The sequence below is a fragment of the Boleophthalmus pectinirostris genome, unplaced genomic scaffold (assembly GCF_026225935.1).
Source record: "Boleophthalmus pectinirostris isolate CB_2022bp ecotype Guang Dong unplaced genomic scaffold, ASM2622593v1 HiC_scaffold_5, whole genome shotgun sequence".
Classification (NCBI taxonomy): Eukaryota; Metazoa; Chordata; class Actinopteri; order Gobiiformes; family Gobiidae; genus Boleophthalmus; species Boleophthalmus pectinirostris.
The window spans coordinates 39,486,916-39,504,736 of NW_026571404.1; the positions used below are offsets into that span (position 1 = coordinate 39,486,916).

At 38.7% G+C, this 17,821-nt stretch overlaps 1 protein-coding gene across 1 annotated transcript in view; it reads left to right on the top strand.

Annotated features, from left to right (window-relative positions):
- Positions 1–17,821, top strand: part of atrnl1a (attractin-like 1a) — a 499,802-nt gene that overhangs the window by 66,398 nt on the left and 415,583 nt on the right. Inside the window, exon 10 of the mRNA XM_055162865.1 lies at positions 10,726–10,909. Coding sequence (XP_055018840.1) covers positions 10,726–10,909 — 184 coding nt within the window. The remainder of the gene's footprint in view (positions 1–10,725; positions 10,910–17,821) is intronic.

Below are 17,821 nucleotides of genomic sequence, written 5' to 3' on the forward strand. Positions count from 1 at the left end.
AAGCTCTTTAAAACTCTGTAAGTTAAAACCAATATTTTAAAACCATCATGGCACTTAACAGGAGCCAGTGCAGTGAAGACAAAACTGGTGTAGTGTGAGTTCGTCTGGTTGCTCTTGTTAAAAACCTTGCAGCCGCGTTTTGAACAAGTTGCAGCCGCGTTTTGAACAAGTTGCAGCCGCTTAAATGTAGAAGTATTAAAACAACTAAAAAGAGAATTAAAATAATTTAAATGAGATGAAATAAAAGAGTGAACAATCATTTCAAGATCAGCATTTGATCAAATTGGTCTGAGTTTAGTGATGTTCTGAAGCTTTGCTCAAAACATCTTTGAACCTCTTGGCTGCAGTGCCCCTCCAAAGACACAGATCTGTCCCACAGCACTCCTGGATTAACACACAACATAATTATAGTCTATATATTTATGTCATATAGAATTAATGCTAGTATTTCATATCAAAGTTTAGAATTCTCACAATTGTCAACAAATGATACAGTTCTTTAATTCCCCAGTGCCACCAGCAGAGGGAAGTGTCTGCTCAGTTTTGAAGCCAAACTGAACCAGAGCGCTGCACCCACATCATCTGTCTGACCCTCAGTGTTACTTTAGGTGTGAAATGTTCAGGTTTAATCAGATTACTCACATCCTGTTTTACTGTTTACACGACACTGCAGCAGTCTGGTCATGTGAAGATGATCACGTGTTCCTCTGAGGCTGGATTAGAGGGAGACTGAGACTTTGGAGTTGACCCTCTCCCTCAAAAATGTTGGGTTATTTTTTTCTACCCAGATGCTTGTGTAGGGCTGTTGCATCATTGTTTTGGGGGGTTATTTTCACAGAGTTTGATTGTTTTTCTAAACTCAAACGCTGGGTCAACAGGCTGGGTCATTTCACATCTAACATAATGATAGACATTTTCCCGCTTTTCCCCGGTCTTAACATTCTGAGTCAAATCGTCTCAAACAACCCAGAGAATTGGGTCAAAAACAGACTCTTGTACTGTCAACGATGACCATTACTCACCTCAACTACTGCATCAGACAAACAGCTGGTAAAAGGTAAAACATGTTTATTACTTTAAATTTGTGATTTTATCAGAAACTTTACACAATTCAATAACTGTGTGTCAATTAATGTTAATGTCACTAAATAAATGTTTGACTTGTGCCTGCTAAGCCTCTACATGACACAAATAACTAGTCTTTAACTGTTGGTAACACCTGCTTAAAGAAATGAACACTGTGTTTTTCTTATGGATCTGAATGTGTCTTAAAATTAAGAATCCACATTTGGGTTTGATTTAATATTTCCCAAGCTTCATTTGTGTGTTTATATGTGACCTCTCTGTGTTCTTCTTCTTCAGTGGAGCAGAGTCCACAGAGTCCACAGCCCTGAACTCTGACTCAGACTCAACCCTAAAGCTTCTGTTCAGTCACAAATGGAAATGTTACATTAGGGTTTGGCTTAAATGTAAGTGTTATATGTTTATATTTTATAACGTGTGTGTAGCCAGATGTATCTGACCTGAAACATGACCCTGTCTCTCTCTTTTGTCACAGTGGAATCTCCTTCAAACTGAAGCTCCACAATCTGAGAGAAAACAACTCAGCGCTTAAACGTCTGTCAAAAGTACAAACTACAAAATGGACAATTTAAATGAACATTTTACTGCTGAATTCATAATGTGATGCTGTTAATGGTGTGACATGTTTTAAATGAAATGATTTATTTAAATACATGTTTTTATAAACAGCACTGTGGTGGTCATGATACACATTTAACCCATGTGTTTGGTAGAATGAACCCAGCAGAGCCGTAAAATACAACCCAGAATTAAGTAGAAAAAACAACCCACAAAACTGGGTTAAAATGATAACCCAAACTGTTGGGTCAAAATAACCCAGAGTTGTGTTAGTCCAACAGTGAATCAGTGCTGGGTTATTATTTTACACAGGTTAGGGTTAAACGTGCACTGTGCAACTTTTCAGTAGTGGCTCTGTCACCTTCTTGTTTCCATGGAAATGCCATTGCTCTACTTGTAATGTTCCACAGTATGGCATTAAACAGCTCTACTTCCCATGTATTCAATATACAGGTGGTTTTATAGCTCAAAAATATCTAGAAAAACAGACATTCAGATCTGACCGGTATCTTGTTCTGGTTTGGTCTCCATGGTGATAGAAAGGTTTAATGACATACTGTGAAACACCAGAGATGACAAACCTGTGAGCCAAGCGAGCGACTGTGTGTGAGAGAGAATGTTCTTTCACATCAGTGTGTGCAGGTTCATAAAGAGCATCATATTCTAATACATTTAGCTCGTGCAGCTTGAATAGACTGAATACTGTTATTAGTTATTCGCACTGTATTACATTAAATATGCCACAATAAATGTACTGCACGAGCTCGTGTTCGTGTGTGGCCCCTGAGCAGAGGCTAAACAGCTCACAGAGTACTTCATAAAATGACCCAGGGAACATTTACAATACAACAAAAACATCAGTAGAGAGCAGCTCATCAGCACAAACACACATTTTCAGATTGAAATATTTACATATACATTTATACATTACTCCTACAGGCAAAACACACTCGAAAACACTCCGTAAAGGTCCTGTATTACACACAACTGACTCCTGTCAGCTTTAAGACAAGTTACAATGTTAGAAAACCTCCTCAAAAACACACCTGGAGTTGTGTTTTGTTTCATTCACATGTTTGAGTAACTCTTTATTTTCAGTCTGTATACATGTCAAAGCTCAAAATGCTCAGTTTCACTTTGTGATGTCATGTAGTGAGTGCATTTTCAGGTTAACAGTATCTTTATCTTTAGTTCAGTGGAGATTGGCAGTTCCAGGACTGAAATCATCCAAATGATTTAAATAAATGTAAATATTGTGTGCATGTTGGATGTCATCAACAGTTGTTCCAAGTCCACTGACTTCTGTGTTAGAAAACCCAATGGGAACTGACGTCGCCGTAAACATCATCACAACAAAGCATCACATTTGTACTAAAATGCCGATGCGATGCAGCCTAATCCTACATGTATCACTGATTAAAAAAATAAAACTGGATAAAGCAGTGCGTCACCGCGGCTGTGAACCGACGGAGCTGAAAACACGAGTTGATTGGCAATATGCCATCTTGAACATAAACAATAAAAAGATGACAAACATGCACAGATTAATTTATTTATTTGAGACAGGGACAGCGCACAATTTTTGCATTAACCTTAACAGGAGAGATGCATTGTTGTTGCAGGTTGTAGCATCAGTGCTAATTTCCACCTGTCGTCCCTCGGCAGGTTCATTGATTGAATGTTTTTAACTGACCTTGACTATCAACTGTTCTGGAGACCTGTAACATGTTTTGGGTTGATGGGGGAATGGCTAACCACTCAGCCACCGTACCTCCTCAATCACTCCAAATACAACTTCACAGGGTCAATGAGGAGAGAACAGGTTTTACTAAACAACTAAAGCTTGATTTTGCAAAACAGGTTTGCTTTAAGTTCTAAAAGATGAAATGCCAAAGCAAAGCTGTTCAAGAACATGTTCAGGCCTAAGAGGAGCTAAAGACACTTAGAAACTTTCTGGTGAGATGTCCCAAGTTTGTTCCAGTGGGAGGAGCACCCTGAGGAGGACCTGAGGCACTTGAAGCTGTGGAGATGATTTTTGACGTCTGTATTGTCTTCGGTGTGTGACTTCTCCTGACCCTGTCCCCTCTGAAGGAGACAAAACACAATTTAGAGGAAACTTTAGTGGACAAACTTGTTCCGGGATCAATAGTGAAATGTTGTTGTGCTCCTGTGTATAGCGGGAGCACACGTACAGGGACTCATTAGGAGCAGACAGTGATAAATCTGCCTTCTCCCTCCTCCACTGGCCTTTCTCCATCGCTTTCTCTTGACTCACACTCCTCCTCTTCCCCTCTCTTCCTCTGCTCTCTGCCTTCCTGTCCTCCCTCCCTCTCCTTCACTCCCCTCCCATTCACTCATTTGTTTTTCTCATTTATTTGTTTTTATTGCTGAAAAATCTATGATCCAGATTCTAAACCTTTTAAATAATCGCAAATAAGTTCAGAGCTGTGGGCGGAGATAGGGGGTAGGGGAAAACAGATTTTTTTGGAGCACACAACAATCAAATGCAGTTCAATACAGGATTATTCAAGCAACAATCAACATTGAACTTAGAGCCAGTGAATTATGACGAAACATGGTTAAAAGTTCACAAATGTCGATTTTATATAACGTCCCTGAGTCTAGACAACTTTTGTATGAGAAAAGTTACTTAATGCACCTTTAAATCCATGAAAACACAATGAAAAGCGGCTCTTTCCTCCATCTGCGAGGTTAGCCTGACCTCGTCACACTGCACGATCCAAAATCCACAATTGCAATATCTGAAGTTATGAAACCAAAAGTATTATAAAAAGGCCAGAATAAAGCTTAAAATAGTCTCATTATGGCTGTCAAAGGTGTGTGTCAGGAGGTGTAACAAGTCCACGGCCTGCACATGAACACATGGAGAGTGAACTGGTAAAAGAGGAGTTAAAAGACCAAATAAAAGAACAGGTAAAAGAAAAAAATAAAAGAACAGGTAAAAGAGAAAATAAAAGAACGACTTAAAGAGGAGTTAAAAGAACAAATAAAAGAACAGGTAAAAGAATGGCTTAAAGAGGAGCTAAAAGACCAAATAAAACAAGAGATAAAAGAACGAGTTAAAGAACAGTTGAATTATTCTTAACTAATTAGAGAAGTAAAATCACACGTGTGCATCTGCTGGAGTAGAGTTTTCTTTTATTTTACTAATCTTCTGAGACCAAGTACCCCATGGCATGAGGTTGATTTTAGGAAAGTAACTGTATTCTGAATGCAAATGAAAGAGTAGTGGAACACAGGTTCTCAAAATATATATTTTTTCAATCCCCTTTCATGTCCTCTCTTATGTATTTTCAGTTCATGGATCACTGTTAGTTATTTCTCAACACTGAGCCTAGACCACTACAATAAAACAAAGAATACAAATGTTCAAATCCTTCAATATTCTCAATGTAAATCTCTTCTAGACCCATGAAATGGTTCATTTGCTCTAAAGTATTTCCTCTAGAAGGTCTTCTACCACCTTTGCTACCACATATGGTGTAAAAAGCATCTCAAAGGTCCAGAGTAAGAGTAGGCTGTTGTTGTACGGTCAAATAGACTAGGCCCATACTCAAGCATAAGGTTTGAAAACTAATTTTATGATAAAGCTATCCAGCTGTATTTGAATACATGTAATGAGTACTGTCCACCTCGGATGATAATGTAAAGAGAGCAGCAGACCTCTGAGGTGATACAATGTAGTTGATGCTATAATAACAGCATTATAAAGACTTCACCTGCTTATAAACCTGAACGAGTCATTCAGGTCTTCATCTCCTGACTGGACTGCTGTAACTCCCTGAACTGTGACTGGACCAGGGCTCACTCCACCAAAACACTGAGACAAGTGTCCACAGGCACCAGGAAATACAAGCACATTTCTCCCATCTCGGCCGCTCTTCTCTGGCTCCTGTCAGCTTCAGGACTGATTATAAAATTCAGTTGATGATTTTTAAATGTCTGCGTACATGGCCCCTCCTGTTTCTCTGTGAGCTCCTGTCTGAACATGTTCCCTGTAGAACCTTGAGATCAGCAGACCAGATGATTTTAGATGTTCCAAGGTCTTGGACGTTTGCTCTAGCTGGTCTCAGACTCTTTAAAGCGTCTTCAGTATCAGTAGCTCAGTTGGAATAGTGTCTGTCCACTGTTCCAAAAGTTGGCAGTTTGAATCCTGCTCTTGAAGTAAAATTAGTTGAGCTGTCAGATGAAAGAAGAGATGAATGCTGCAATTGTGTCCTTGGGCAAGACACTTAGCCCCCTTGCCCCCAGTGTCTGCATACACTGGTGTATGAATGTGTGTGTGAGGGTGAGTAGTTTGTTGATGTAAAACGCTCTGAGCCTCGAAGGTGAAAGGCGTTATATAAAACTGTGATCATTTACCATTGGAACAGGCCCATCTTGAAATATTTTCAAATCTTTGTCTCTGCACTGACTTTTCAAAAGAAACAGAAAACGCACACCAAAATTCTTGTAGAGGTGTAAATGCAAGGAGCAGCCAGGCAAGAGTGAAAAAATGCATAACACACTCTATAAATAAATAAATAAATAAATATATATATATATATATATATATATAAGTTTTTTTTATCTATACATTATTTTGAAAATAAAATAAGTTTTTGGACATGGGCCATCTGAGTGTGCTATGCATTTTTTCACTCTTGTCTGCACTGACTTTTAACACATTCTAAGGGGACATTTGTGTTGTTTTGTTTTGTTTAGTTTTATAAAATTACACTTTATATTGTCTTTGTCCAGCACTTTAGAGCGCTGTGGTTGTACTTTATATTTAACTTCAATGAATGCAAACTGGACATTATGAATGAAACAAACGTACTCACCCCTTCTTATGTTTAAGGACATGATTCTTCTTCTTCACAGTGCTCTCTACTCCCCCTTGTGGACACGGTGGGACTTATTCTCCCACCTCCACACACTCCAATAGCTCTTTCTCTTTTCTATTCCGTTTCATGTCTTTTCTTCGCTTTGATCTTTATGCACCTCTCCTCTGCGCACCGTCCTTTGTTTATTTGTTTGTTATGGCGCGCTGCTCGGGTGATGTAATATGAGCTCCCTTTTGCATACATTAATTTGTATTCATTGTGCTGTTTTAATAAAGCTGGATTTTAAATGGAATAAAAGCTCATTTCCTCCTGTGCCTCCCCTCTCCGCTGTACCTCTTACCTAGGGCCATTTCTCAAAGCCTGTGTTTTTGGCTCAGAAAGAATGAGTGGAGCAAGCCAAGACATCAGGAAGTTTAGAAAATCATCAAATAGAACTTGTGGGCATTAAAAAAGGCACGGTCAGCTAAATCTACTCTGTGGAGCTTTTAGTAATGGTGTAATTGTTGAGCTTCAGATGACGTCACAGCATTCTGTAGGCTGATAATATTATATAATAATACTGATAATACTAATAATGATAAAACAGCTGGGCAGACAAAAGGAATATTATTGTAACACAAGAAGTTCATGGATCTAATGGGTCACTGACACTGACACTACAAATGCAGAACACCGTAACATCATGTTCAAAAATCATGGTCAAAAATGAGTTCATGTCATTTTGTTTGCATTTGCGTCCTCCTTTATCATGTGAATAAATATGTGAAAAATATTGAAATCATAATTAACCTTTAATTCTTATTTGTTAGTTCCTGTTCTTTGTCTTTGTATCATGAGCCAAAAATAAGTTTTCGTGCAAAGGCCAAAGGCAGAAACAGTGTGTGTTTTTTTTTTTTATTTGTTTGTGATTTAGTTCATAAATATATTTTATTTTCCAATCCAACCTCTGGCCTCCTTCTTTTTGCTTCGTCCTTGGCTCAGGGTCTTAACACATTCAATAAATAAATCTTTGTATTCAATTATACTTATCCATCCAGTTTCTTCCGCTTACCCGGGGCTGGGTCATGGGGGCAGCAGTCTAAGCAGGAACTCCCAGACTTTCTTCACCCCGGACACTTCCTCCAACTCCTCCGAAGAAACCCCGAGGCGTTCCCAGGCCAACCCACACACATCGCCCTCCAGCGTCCTGGGTCTTCCCTGGAGCCTCCTCCCAGTGGGACATACCCAGAACACCTCCAGAGGGAGGCGCCCAGGAGGCATCAGAACAGATGCCCGAGCCACCTCAACTGCTCCTCTCCATGTGGAGGAGCAGCGGCTCTACTCTGAGCTCGTCCCGTGTGACTGAACTCCTCACCCTATCTCTAAGAGAGCGCCCAGACACCCTGCGGAGGAAACTCATTTCGAGCGCTTGTATCAGTCAGTCTCCCTCTTCACCACAACGGTCCGATACAGCGACCGCATCAACCTGCCTCTAGTGGAGGAGTTCAAGTATCTTAGGGTCTTGTTCAGTTCTACTTCAATGATCTTTAAAGTAAAAGTATTGTGTGTATTTATTCATACTGTACACATTAAACTGCAAAGTCACTTGTGTCACTGTGGAAGTGTCATGATCCTGATCAGAACTAAACAGAAAATCCAAATCTCTTCTGTATCATTTCCAACACATGATGACTGGAGCTTGGTGACGTGTTTTTCTTATAATAGATGGAAGTCTGGACAAAATCAACCAAATCATGATCATGTCAGTTTCTGCCTTTGGGCTTTGCACCAAAACTTATTTTTGGCTCATGATAAAAAGACAGAGAACAGGAACTGACATATAAGGCCAAAGGTCAATTTTGAGTGCAGTATTTTTCATATACAAATATTTCTTCATTAGGGCAACTAGTTGTCACATTTTGGGAGTTCTGCCTATTCTACTTTTGTCTGGACAAAACACAAACTTGAAGTCATTTTTCTTAGTTTCACAGTCTGGAGAGTTAAACTCTTTTACCTTTGTAGGGCAGAATAGAAATGATCAGCATGTGTGCATTTTCCTGACAAAATATGATGAAATTAATCTGTAATAATTCCCCATTTGAGAGCACAGGTCAGAGTCTCAGGTGGAGTTTGCTGTAAATGTCAGATTGCAGATTTGTTAACCTGGTTTATGGTTCATACCTCTGTGATTACTGCACTTATGCACATGAAACAAAAACTGAAACAAAGCTCAACATCTTATCTGTTAGTATAAATAAACAAAAAAAAAAAAAAAAAAAAAAAAAAAAAAAAAAAAAAAAATATAATATATATAATATATATATATATATATATATATATATATATATATATATATATATATATATATATTCTTTTTACAGTAGTTCAGAAAATGATTATCCAGCACCACACGTGAGTTGTCAAAAGCTCCACAAGATTAATATGGCAAAGAAATAATGAAACTGTTAAAAATGCATAAATACCTTAGAAAGAAATAGTTTAATGTTCTGTGGAACATTCAAGGCCAAACTGTAACATCTCCTTTGAAACAAGATGTCAGTCCAACCTCCATAAACCTTCAGGTGATACGCAGATCCTTCTCCAGTTCAATAGTTCAATTTGCTGAGTTAATTTAATCCACAGTTCTTCGTCAGTCCTATCTTAGAAGCAGTAATGTAGACCTATTTTAAGTTTGGTTTAGACCTAATTTATCCTGGTTTAGTTTTGATGGTATGGAAAGTGACATGTTTTTTAGGTGGCACTTGATGTGAAATATTTGAGAACTTCATCTGTGTGGTGGTAACTAATGACCACAAAGCCAACAGAATGCCAGAAAGCCAAGTAGAATCTTATATTTTCTGTATGTCTTACATGTACAGTTATCAGAATAAATAAACAAGAATTTTATATCTATCTATATCTATATATATATATATCTATATATATAGATATATATATATTTTTTTTTTCTACAGTAGTTCAAAAATGATTATTCACCACCACATGTGAGCTGTCAAAATATTAATATCGCAAAATAAATAATGAAACGGTAAAATCCATAAATACCTTAAACAGAAATGGTTTAATGCTCTTCTGTGGAACATTTAAGGCAAAGTCGTAACATCTCCTTGGTCCAATTCCCATCAGAAAAGTTGCAAAGGTGAAGGTAAAGGAGTCATATTGCATTGCATATTGCAACTTCTCTCCTCCAACCACTCAACGTTATCTAGAACAATCTGTGCACGTTCATTCTCCACTGTCCCTTCAGAACTCAACAACTGTCCTGCTCACTCTGTCCTCCCAACCTCAACTTCACTGTTATTATTTATCTTTAAATGCATTCATCTCAGTTTTCCTAAATATCTTAAACAGTATTTAATTCCATTCTGGTCCTCTTACAGTTTACGTCACACAGATCAGATATTTTTTGTCGTCCCAAGAGTCAAAAAACAAACAGGAAAACACTCATTTAAATATAAAGCTCCCTCTGATTGGAACAATCTTCCTTCATTGATTTGTGCATTAACGTCAGTCCCTTCATTTAAAAATGCTCTTGTTCAATATTTACAGAACCCATGTCATTGTTTTTGATCATTTTGTTGAATTTTTGTTGTTCATCTTGTTGTGATTATCTATGAACTCTGTTTTTCCCCCCTCAAACTTGTTTTATTATATGTCAAACAGTCAAGTATGATTGAGTGTGTGTGAGTATGTGTGTGTGTGTGTGTGTGTGTGTGTTTGTGGTTGTGTTGATTTTGCTGTTTTGATGCGTTTTTAAATTTCTGTATCTTACTGTCTGCCCTACTGTATCTTTCTTTTGTTGTTGTATTTATGAGGACTCCCTCGAAAATGAAATGGGGAGACATCTCAAGGGGTTTATCCTCCAAATAAATACATTCTAAACACAATTCTAAACATTGGCTTGTGTCTGCTGTATGGTGGTAAATCATGACACCTCTGGATCATTATGTTATGTGCCTTCAAAATAAGTGTTTAAAGATTGCTCAAAGATGCAAAAATCACTCCAAATACAAGGTCAATGTTGAGGGAAGAGACATAAAACATGATTAAAAGCTCTGAACGGTCCATTTTAAATAACAGATCCACTTTAAGTAAAAAAGCAAACCAACAAAACATTTACAGTGAGGCAGTTTCATCGTTTCCAAATCCATTTGTTTTCAAATACTTGACATTTCATCCATATTGATAAAGTCTTCCTAACCTTCCACTGCCTGTGTGTCTCTGTTGTGTGCTCCAGGTGACAAGTCGTGGCGGGTGCTGTCCACTCGGGGCGCCGTGGTGCGGGGCGGGTATGGCCACAGCAGTGTGTACGACGAGGGCAGTGGCAGTGTGTTTGTGCATGGAGGATACAAGGCTCTGGGACACAACAAGTACGGCCTGGTGGACCACCTGTACCGATACCACGTGCCCTCCAGGACATGGTAAGACGCAGCACGCATACGGACGCTATCATCCAGAACACGCCGAGAGACATAGGGTGTCAAATTATCGCGATTAATTAATTACAGTCATATTTAGCGCGTTATGTTTTTTAATCACGTTAATCTTATTTTTAATCTCTACACTGAAAAAAAAAGGTTGCTGGATTTGCATAAAAAAGTTCTGGAAAGCGGTTGCATGCAATAAAATGATGTTTAGGCTTTGAAACTTATTTCGATCCCCTCTACACATATTTTTCTCAGAACATGAACGTCACTGTTTCATGTTGATGAAATTTGATCAAATCATGTTGAATATGCAGATTTATCTTATGTTACCTTATCGTGAAATGTATAAGTCTGTATAATTTAATTTAATTGATCTAATTCTGTAAAAGAATACAAAAACAGTCTTCAGTTTTCCACAGTTCTGTATTGTCTTAAACAGAATCAAACACAAAGAGAGCACAGGGACAGAGACACACAGTTTGGAGCTGGACAGTGTGAAGATTTATTCCAGTGAAGAAGCTCTGGTCTCTGCCTGTGGACACAGAATAACACATGATGATCACATTCTGATGATCTACTCTGTTGTACATGTTTAAATACATTTAAAGTACCTATAATGGACCAGAACAGAAGAACAAGAACATTAGAAGTGTATCTGCAGAAACTAAACTCACCGTGTGCTGCTTTTCTTCCTCTAAACACAGTAACAGGGAGGGCATCTGGTATAAAGTCTCCTAGTGCCACATCACCCTGTAGAAACACGATAACTGTTTCAATAGAAGTACATTTTGAAAAATTATTTTAAAATCATTTTAGTAGGTTTACTTACTTTGTTCATCTGTGCTCTGTGTTTTGTTGGTTCTTAAACATCTTCTTTTTTTCTAAAACATCAACTATAACATTGATGAACTTCCCCACAGCTCCAGCAGAGCTCTGGACGTCACTCTGTGTTTGTAGACGACTCTGGAAGCAACACATTATCTTACATAATCTTAGTACAACTGTCACACTCTTGTAGATTGACAGTCAAATTCAATTTGTTTCATGGAAACAGTCCTTACATTAACTCTAATTTCAAATAAAACACTACAAACTTGTTTTATCAATGACGACATTCTAGGCCAGAGAAGCAAATAAAATCTTTAAAAAGTCTCACCTCCAGATCAGTTCTCATAATCCTCCTGCTCCACACTGTGTGTCCTCTGCTCCTGGATCTGTCCTGTGTCCTGCTACATTTGAATTTTCCCTCCAAAAGTTTTGGGGAGGAGGATTCCAGAGGGAGGAGCCTCACCAGAGATTGATAATAAAGTCATGTTTCCTCAACCTGATTAAAACCTGCAGGTCTCACATCGGCCACAATCAAGTGACCTTTGTAAGATTTAAACATGCTGGACAGAGAAATGTTAAAAGTCATGTTATTGTTGTCAAATTAGTTTTTGCAATTTGAGCAACCCCCCTCAGACCATTTTATCAGTATAACTTTACTGTTTCTGTATGTGAGTTGCCTTATTATAAAATCTGTTTTTATGTGTTGTTAGGACACAGTTGCACTGTGCAGTCCTGCTCCGCTCACTCCTGCAAAGAATTGTAGCCTAATTTTCATTCCCGTTCTGTGATAAACCTGTACACGTCTGATCTCTGAAAGCATCACAACACAGACACAGAACAGACTCACCTTCCGCAGAACATCCCTCTGTCACAGAAAGAACATCTATATTCCACTGAGTCGTGTCCTTTAGTAGAAGTTGAACCACATCATTTTCTCCGCTTAGTTTATGCAAATTAGCCATGTGGTTTTAAGTTTTGTTTCTGTGAGAGTTGTGCAAAGCTGCATTAAACACATTCTAATGTCAAACGGGCTGATGTGGCTCTAGAGTGGTGATGTTTATATGTTGTAAAGTTGAATTTATTTATGCAGATTAGTAATAATAATAATGATGATACTTATATAAAAACGTTAATGATAGTATGAAAATAATGTAATAATGAATTCAAATGAAAATACCTCAAGTTGAAGGCTTTTCTAGGCAATTTTTAGGTGATATTAAAAAAGAGATTAATTAGATTAATTAATTACAGATCATAATTATTTAATCTCTCAATTGTTTTAATTGCTTGACAGCACTAGAGAGACAGTACCTCTTCTGTGAAATAGTGGGGAGATTTTAGATAATTTTAAGATTTGAACTGTAGAGAGAAGACAGGCTTATATCTCGATAGTGCACTTTTGATTCGATACAATTCAAAAGGATATATTTCAAATCAATTCAATACGGTTCAGTAAAAGTCAAAGGCTTTCGGACCCTTACTTAATACACACACACACAAAACCTGAATGGTGTATTTATCGGCCATTTACTCAACATGCATGAACAGAACAAAGTGCATTTGTTTAGTGCATGTGACTCAGCATTAGACCACGTCAAACTGTTGCCATGGTCAGTGCTGATTCATCCACAGTGTACACCAGCTCCACATGTACTTTACAAAGACACATGTGATATTGAACTGCTCTAAATGCTCTTTTAAATCAACACTTTTAAATCATGTGCTACGTCATGTGATAAGTCTTTGTTAAACTATGACCTGTGCAAAGTGAATATGAAATAATGTGATGTTGTAATAATTGAACAGTGAATATGTCAAATGTCCTGCATAAACATGGTTCCTTTCTCTAAATAAGCAACACAACTGCAATGCTGTCACAAAATAATTTGGCAAAGTAGAGCAAAAATACAGATATATACAGCAGCCCATGATATCGATACTGACAGACTAAAAACGATGAAGACAGACTAAAAACAAGAGCAATCAGAGATCTCAACCTGGTCCCCATGAGGCATTGGTGGGGTCAGTTCATCACCACGGAAGCAGTTTATGAGAAGTCCAGCCCATATTACATGATCATTATATCCACAATGCAATGTGTGTATCTGTACAGGCCCATGAACATCTGTGTGATATTGGTCACACATTTACTAGCGTGTAACCAAAATGTCATTTTTCATGAGTTGTGTAAATGTTGCTGTATATGTGTTGTGTATCACCAGAAAAAGAAGAAATGGAAATTATTTTTATTCCAAATAGAATTTTAATGGTTACACTGAAAGAGAAAGAAACTGTTATAATTAGTGATTATCTGGAAAACTATTAATATTTGACTATACAAATGCATAGAATTATAAAGAGATAATAATTTTTCTGAGATTTTGAGACACTCCCGTTGCTCGAGCTTCATCCTTCGTGGAGTTACGACCAAAAACGCATATTTGACTTTGGTTACTTTGACCTTCAAGTGACTTTGACCGGTTTCAACCTGTAACATCCAGTGGACCCCGGTTATGTGTGTGCCAACTTGTGTGATGATTGGGTGAATTTGCCGATCCTTTATAATGGGGTGACCTTTCAAATGACCCGTGTGACCTCAAATACGGCATTTTTGCATCATTGAACATGGGGGCTTGACCTATGTATCAAATTTGGTGACAATTGGTCCATAAATGGCGGAATTATCGTGGGTGGACAGACACACACACACAGGGTGAGTACAAAACCTGGTCAAGCCTTTGGAGACCAGGTAACAAAGAGTTACTCAAACATGTGTGAATGAAACAAACACATCTCACTCTGTTTTTGATGTGGTCACAACATTATAACAAGTCTTAAACCTCACAAGAGTAAATTTTGTGCAATACAGCCCCTTTAAGTTACATCCTCCTTGAACTTCAAATTCCATTGTTATTTTACAAATAAAACCGTGTTTAATATTGCAAATAACTAAACAGACCAATACATAATAAAACTGTTTTTCACATATTTTTTTTCCAAATACTGAAATTCTTCTTCTCCCTTCACACACTACACATGAAAGTAAAATAAAAGTTTTATGGATATTAAAACTAATTTGCAAAAGCTGAATAAAAAACAAACAATAAAACAAGAGCTCATTTATGAACCTGGTGAATCGTCCAAACCCACTGAAACCAATATGAATGAATAAACTTTTGTCAAGTGAATCCATGAAATGTGCAACAGAGACACGACTAGTTTACTACATTTGTTATTCTTATTTACAGACAGCACCATCTGCAGGCCCATTTCTTCAAAGAGTTGGTACACCCCCTCATCCTGGTTTACAGTCTGGTGGACGTGTTTCTGAATCTCAGTGGACATATAATGGAAAAAATACAATGGGCCATGATCAAACGTAAAACAAATACCCCAGTTAAACAGCACACAACATTACTACAGCTACAGCCCAAGGACAAAACAGACCAAGAGCAATGGAATATATGAAATATCTTATTTATCATGCAACAAGCCATACACAGGGAAAAGAGGTGGAGCCATTAACACAAAAAAAAACCACAAAACAGAATGTGACAAGAAAACAACCAAAACATGCACACGAGCCTCTAAGGCTGCGTTCAGACTGCAGCCTGAAGTGACCCAAATTTGATTTTTTGGCACCTGTGACCTGTATCTAATCTTTTTCAAATGTGACCCAGGACACTTGGATATGTGCTCCTAAAACCGATACATATCTGATCTTTTGACATGCGACTTCAGTGTGAATGGCCAAAGCGCATTCATTCAACCTACACATTATCAACAAGACACAAACGTCACTATTCTGTGCTGAAGTAGGTGAAAATTGTTAATGAACTCTGTGTCACTGAAGCACATCACCACTCACCACTCTTGGTCCACATCCACACGTTCCTTTCAACGGACGTCGCTGCCACTGCCCCACAAAACACCACGACCAAAAAACCTCGTCCTTCTCCTTCTCAATCTCCTCCTTAAAACAAGTAAGTTGTTCATGTTCTGGCTCCGGTACGAGAGGAACTTTAAAATCTCCAGGTGCTTGATGCTGCGTCCATGTTTGAACAACTTCCGTAAACACAGAGCACGCTCGCTGTGGTTGACGTCGCGTCTCCAGTGCACATGTGGGAACTTTCGGGCCGTTTTCACACTGGAGTCACATACTCACATTTAATTGGAAATGTGAATGACCTGCAAAAACATCAGATTTCACAAAAAAATCGGAATTGAGCGTTAAGCCCTGCAGTCTGAACGTAGCCTAAGTGGCAAACCCAAGAACAACTGATGTCTGTCAGTAACACTATGTATACACCCAGAACACTGCAACAGAGCACAGACGACTGGGACAACACTTAGGTCACAGGCACAGAGAGCAACATGTACCATGGTTGGATCATCAGGAAGGACACTGAGATTCAGAAATGTCCCCAAATGTGGGACTGTAGATGGAGCTGTCGTCCTCCTGCTCCAAGTCTGAAGACAAAATCAAAATCAGTACAAATGAGCTGAGCAAATGCATTAGATCAGGGGTGCGCAATACATCGATCGCAATCTACCAGTTGATCGCCAAGGTCGTGTGGGTAAATCGCCGTGTCTCATCTCGGACTTGTGTTTGGACTCGGTCTTGTCTCTCACTCAAGGTCTGACACTCAACAAGTGCGATCATATTTCATTCCGGCCGCTGCTGTTGGTAATAAACTTGTAGCGGGTGCAGGAGCGTGTGGGGCGTCTCAGTGCAGCCTGTGCGCTCATTTGAAACCCGCGGAGACTCTACGGCGCATCACAAACACACACGCTCCCTATGCACGGCTCGTCTGCAACAGCGTGTGCCCTCGTGTACCAGCGTGCATCACAGGGCAGGTTCAACTTCCTAAACATCCTACCTGTCCATCTGCCTCACGTCAGCACGCCGCCCCTCGCCTTTTCACGCTCTCGCTCCTTCCTGCGTACAGCGAACACAAGCCCCTCCCACAGTGCGGCTGATTAGAAGAGCAAGACCAAACGTGAAGCAAAAACCAGTCTAAATTTGTGTTCCAGTGTTGGCACAGAGCAGGTCTACAGCATAGAGCAGATCTACAGAACAGACCTACTGCCACATTTGGCTGAAGTTTATCTAACAAAAGTGCACAAATGCATCTGTGTTTGTCACGATGTGCATTTGGTTTGGTAAACGTGCAAAGGCTGGTAAATATCACTGCAAAACCAGAAAAGAATGTAACTCCAGTTTGGAACTTTAAAAAACAGGTTTAAAAATCTTACCTACTTCATTTTTTTTTTTTTCACAGTTTTGTGTAAAGTGCCAGAGGAAGTTCTCTTAAAGAAGGGGTTCTCAAACTGTGGGTGAGGGTCCAAAAAAGGGCCACAGAGTGTTTCAGTGCAGTTTGCTTGACTTTGTATTAGGTAGATCATTTTGACTTGATCATTTTGTAAGTAGCTCACATGCTGAAAAAATGTCAGCACCCTTGCATTAGAGCAACATCACGAGACACTAAAGAGGAAGGAGCAGAGTGCAGCCCAAACTGTCCAGGTGTGAAATAAACACAGTACATAAGAACTGAAAGTATAGTCAGTACAGAAGACCTAATGAACCTGATCAGACTTTTAAAAGATGATTTTGTCAAATTTTGTGTACAAAAGTAATTATTACTTTTATGTTTCTAAAAATAAACTGCTCCTCATTTTGATATTAACATGTTTTGGTGTTTTTATTCTGCTTTTTTGTACATAAATAATTCATTCCTAAACCTATTCCTAATAACATCACTATAACTGCACACCTCCATGAGCTTTCTTTGACTGGAGCCAAACTGGGTGTCATCACACTCCCTTAGTCCACTTCTTTTTACAGACTGTGGTCACAAATTAAATAAAGATGATGTTTTTGTGCAGCCAGTAAATATATTGTACTGCAAAAAGTACTTCATCCAACTTGAATGTTCAGCTCTGAAGTGCGTTAGTGACATGTGACAGCTCCTCGCAGCCTCAGTCCATCACAGACAGCGGCTCTGTGATGGAGTGCACTGTGACTGAGTATATGCTTACACAGGGGACAGATTAGATGACCCCTGCTGACCCCGTGAA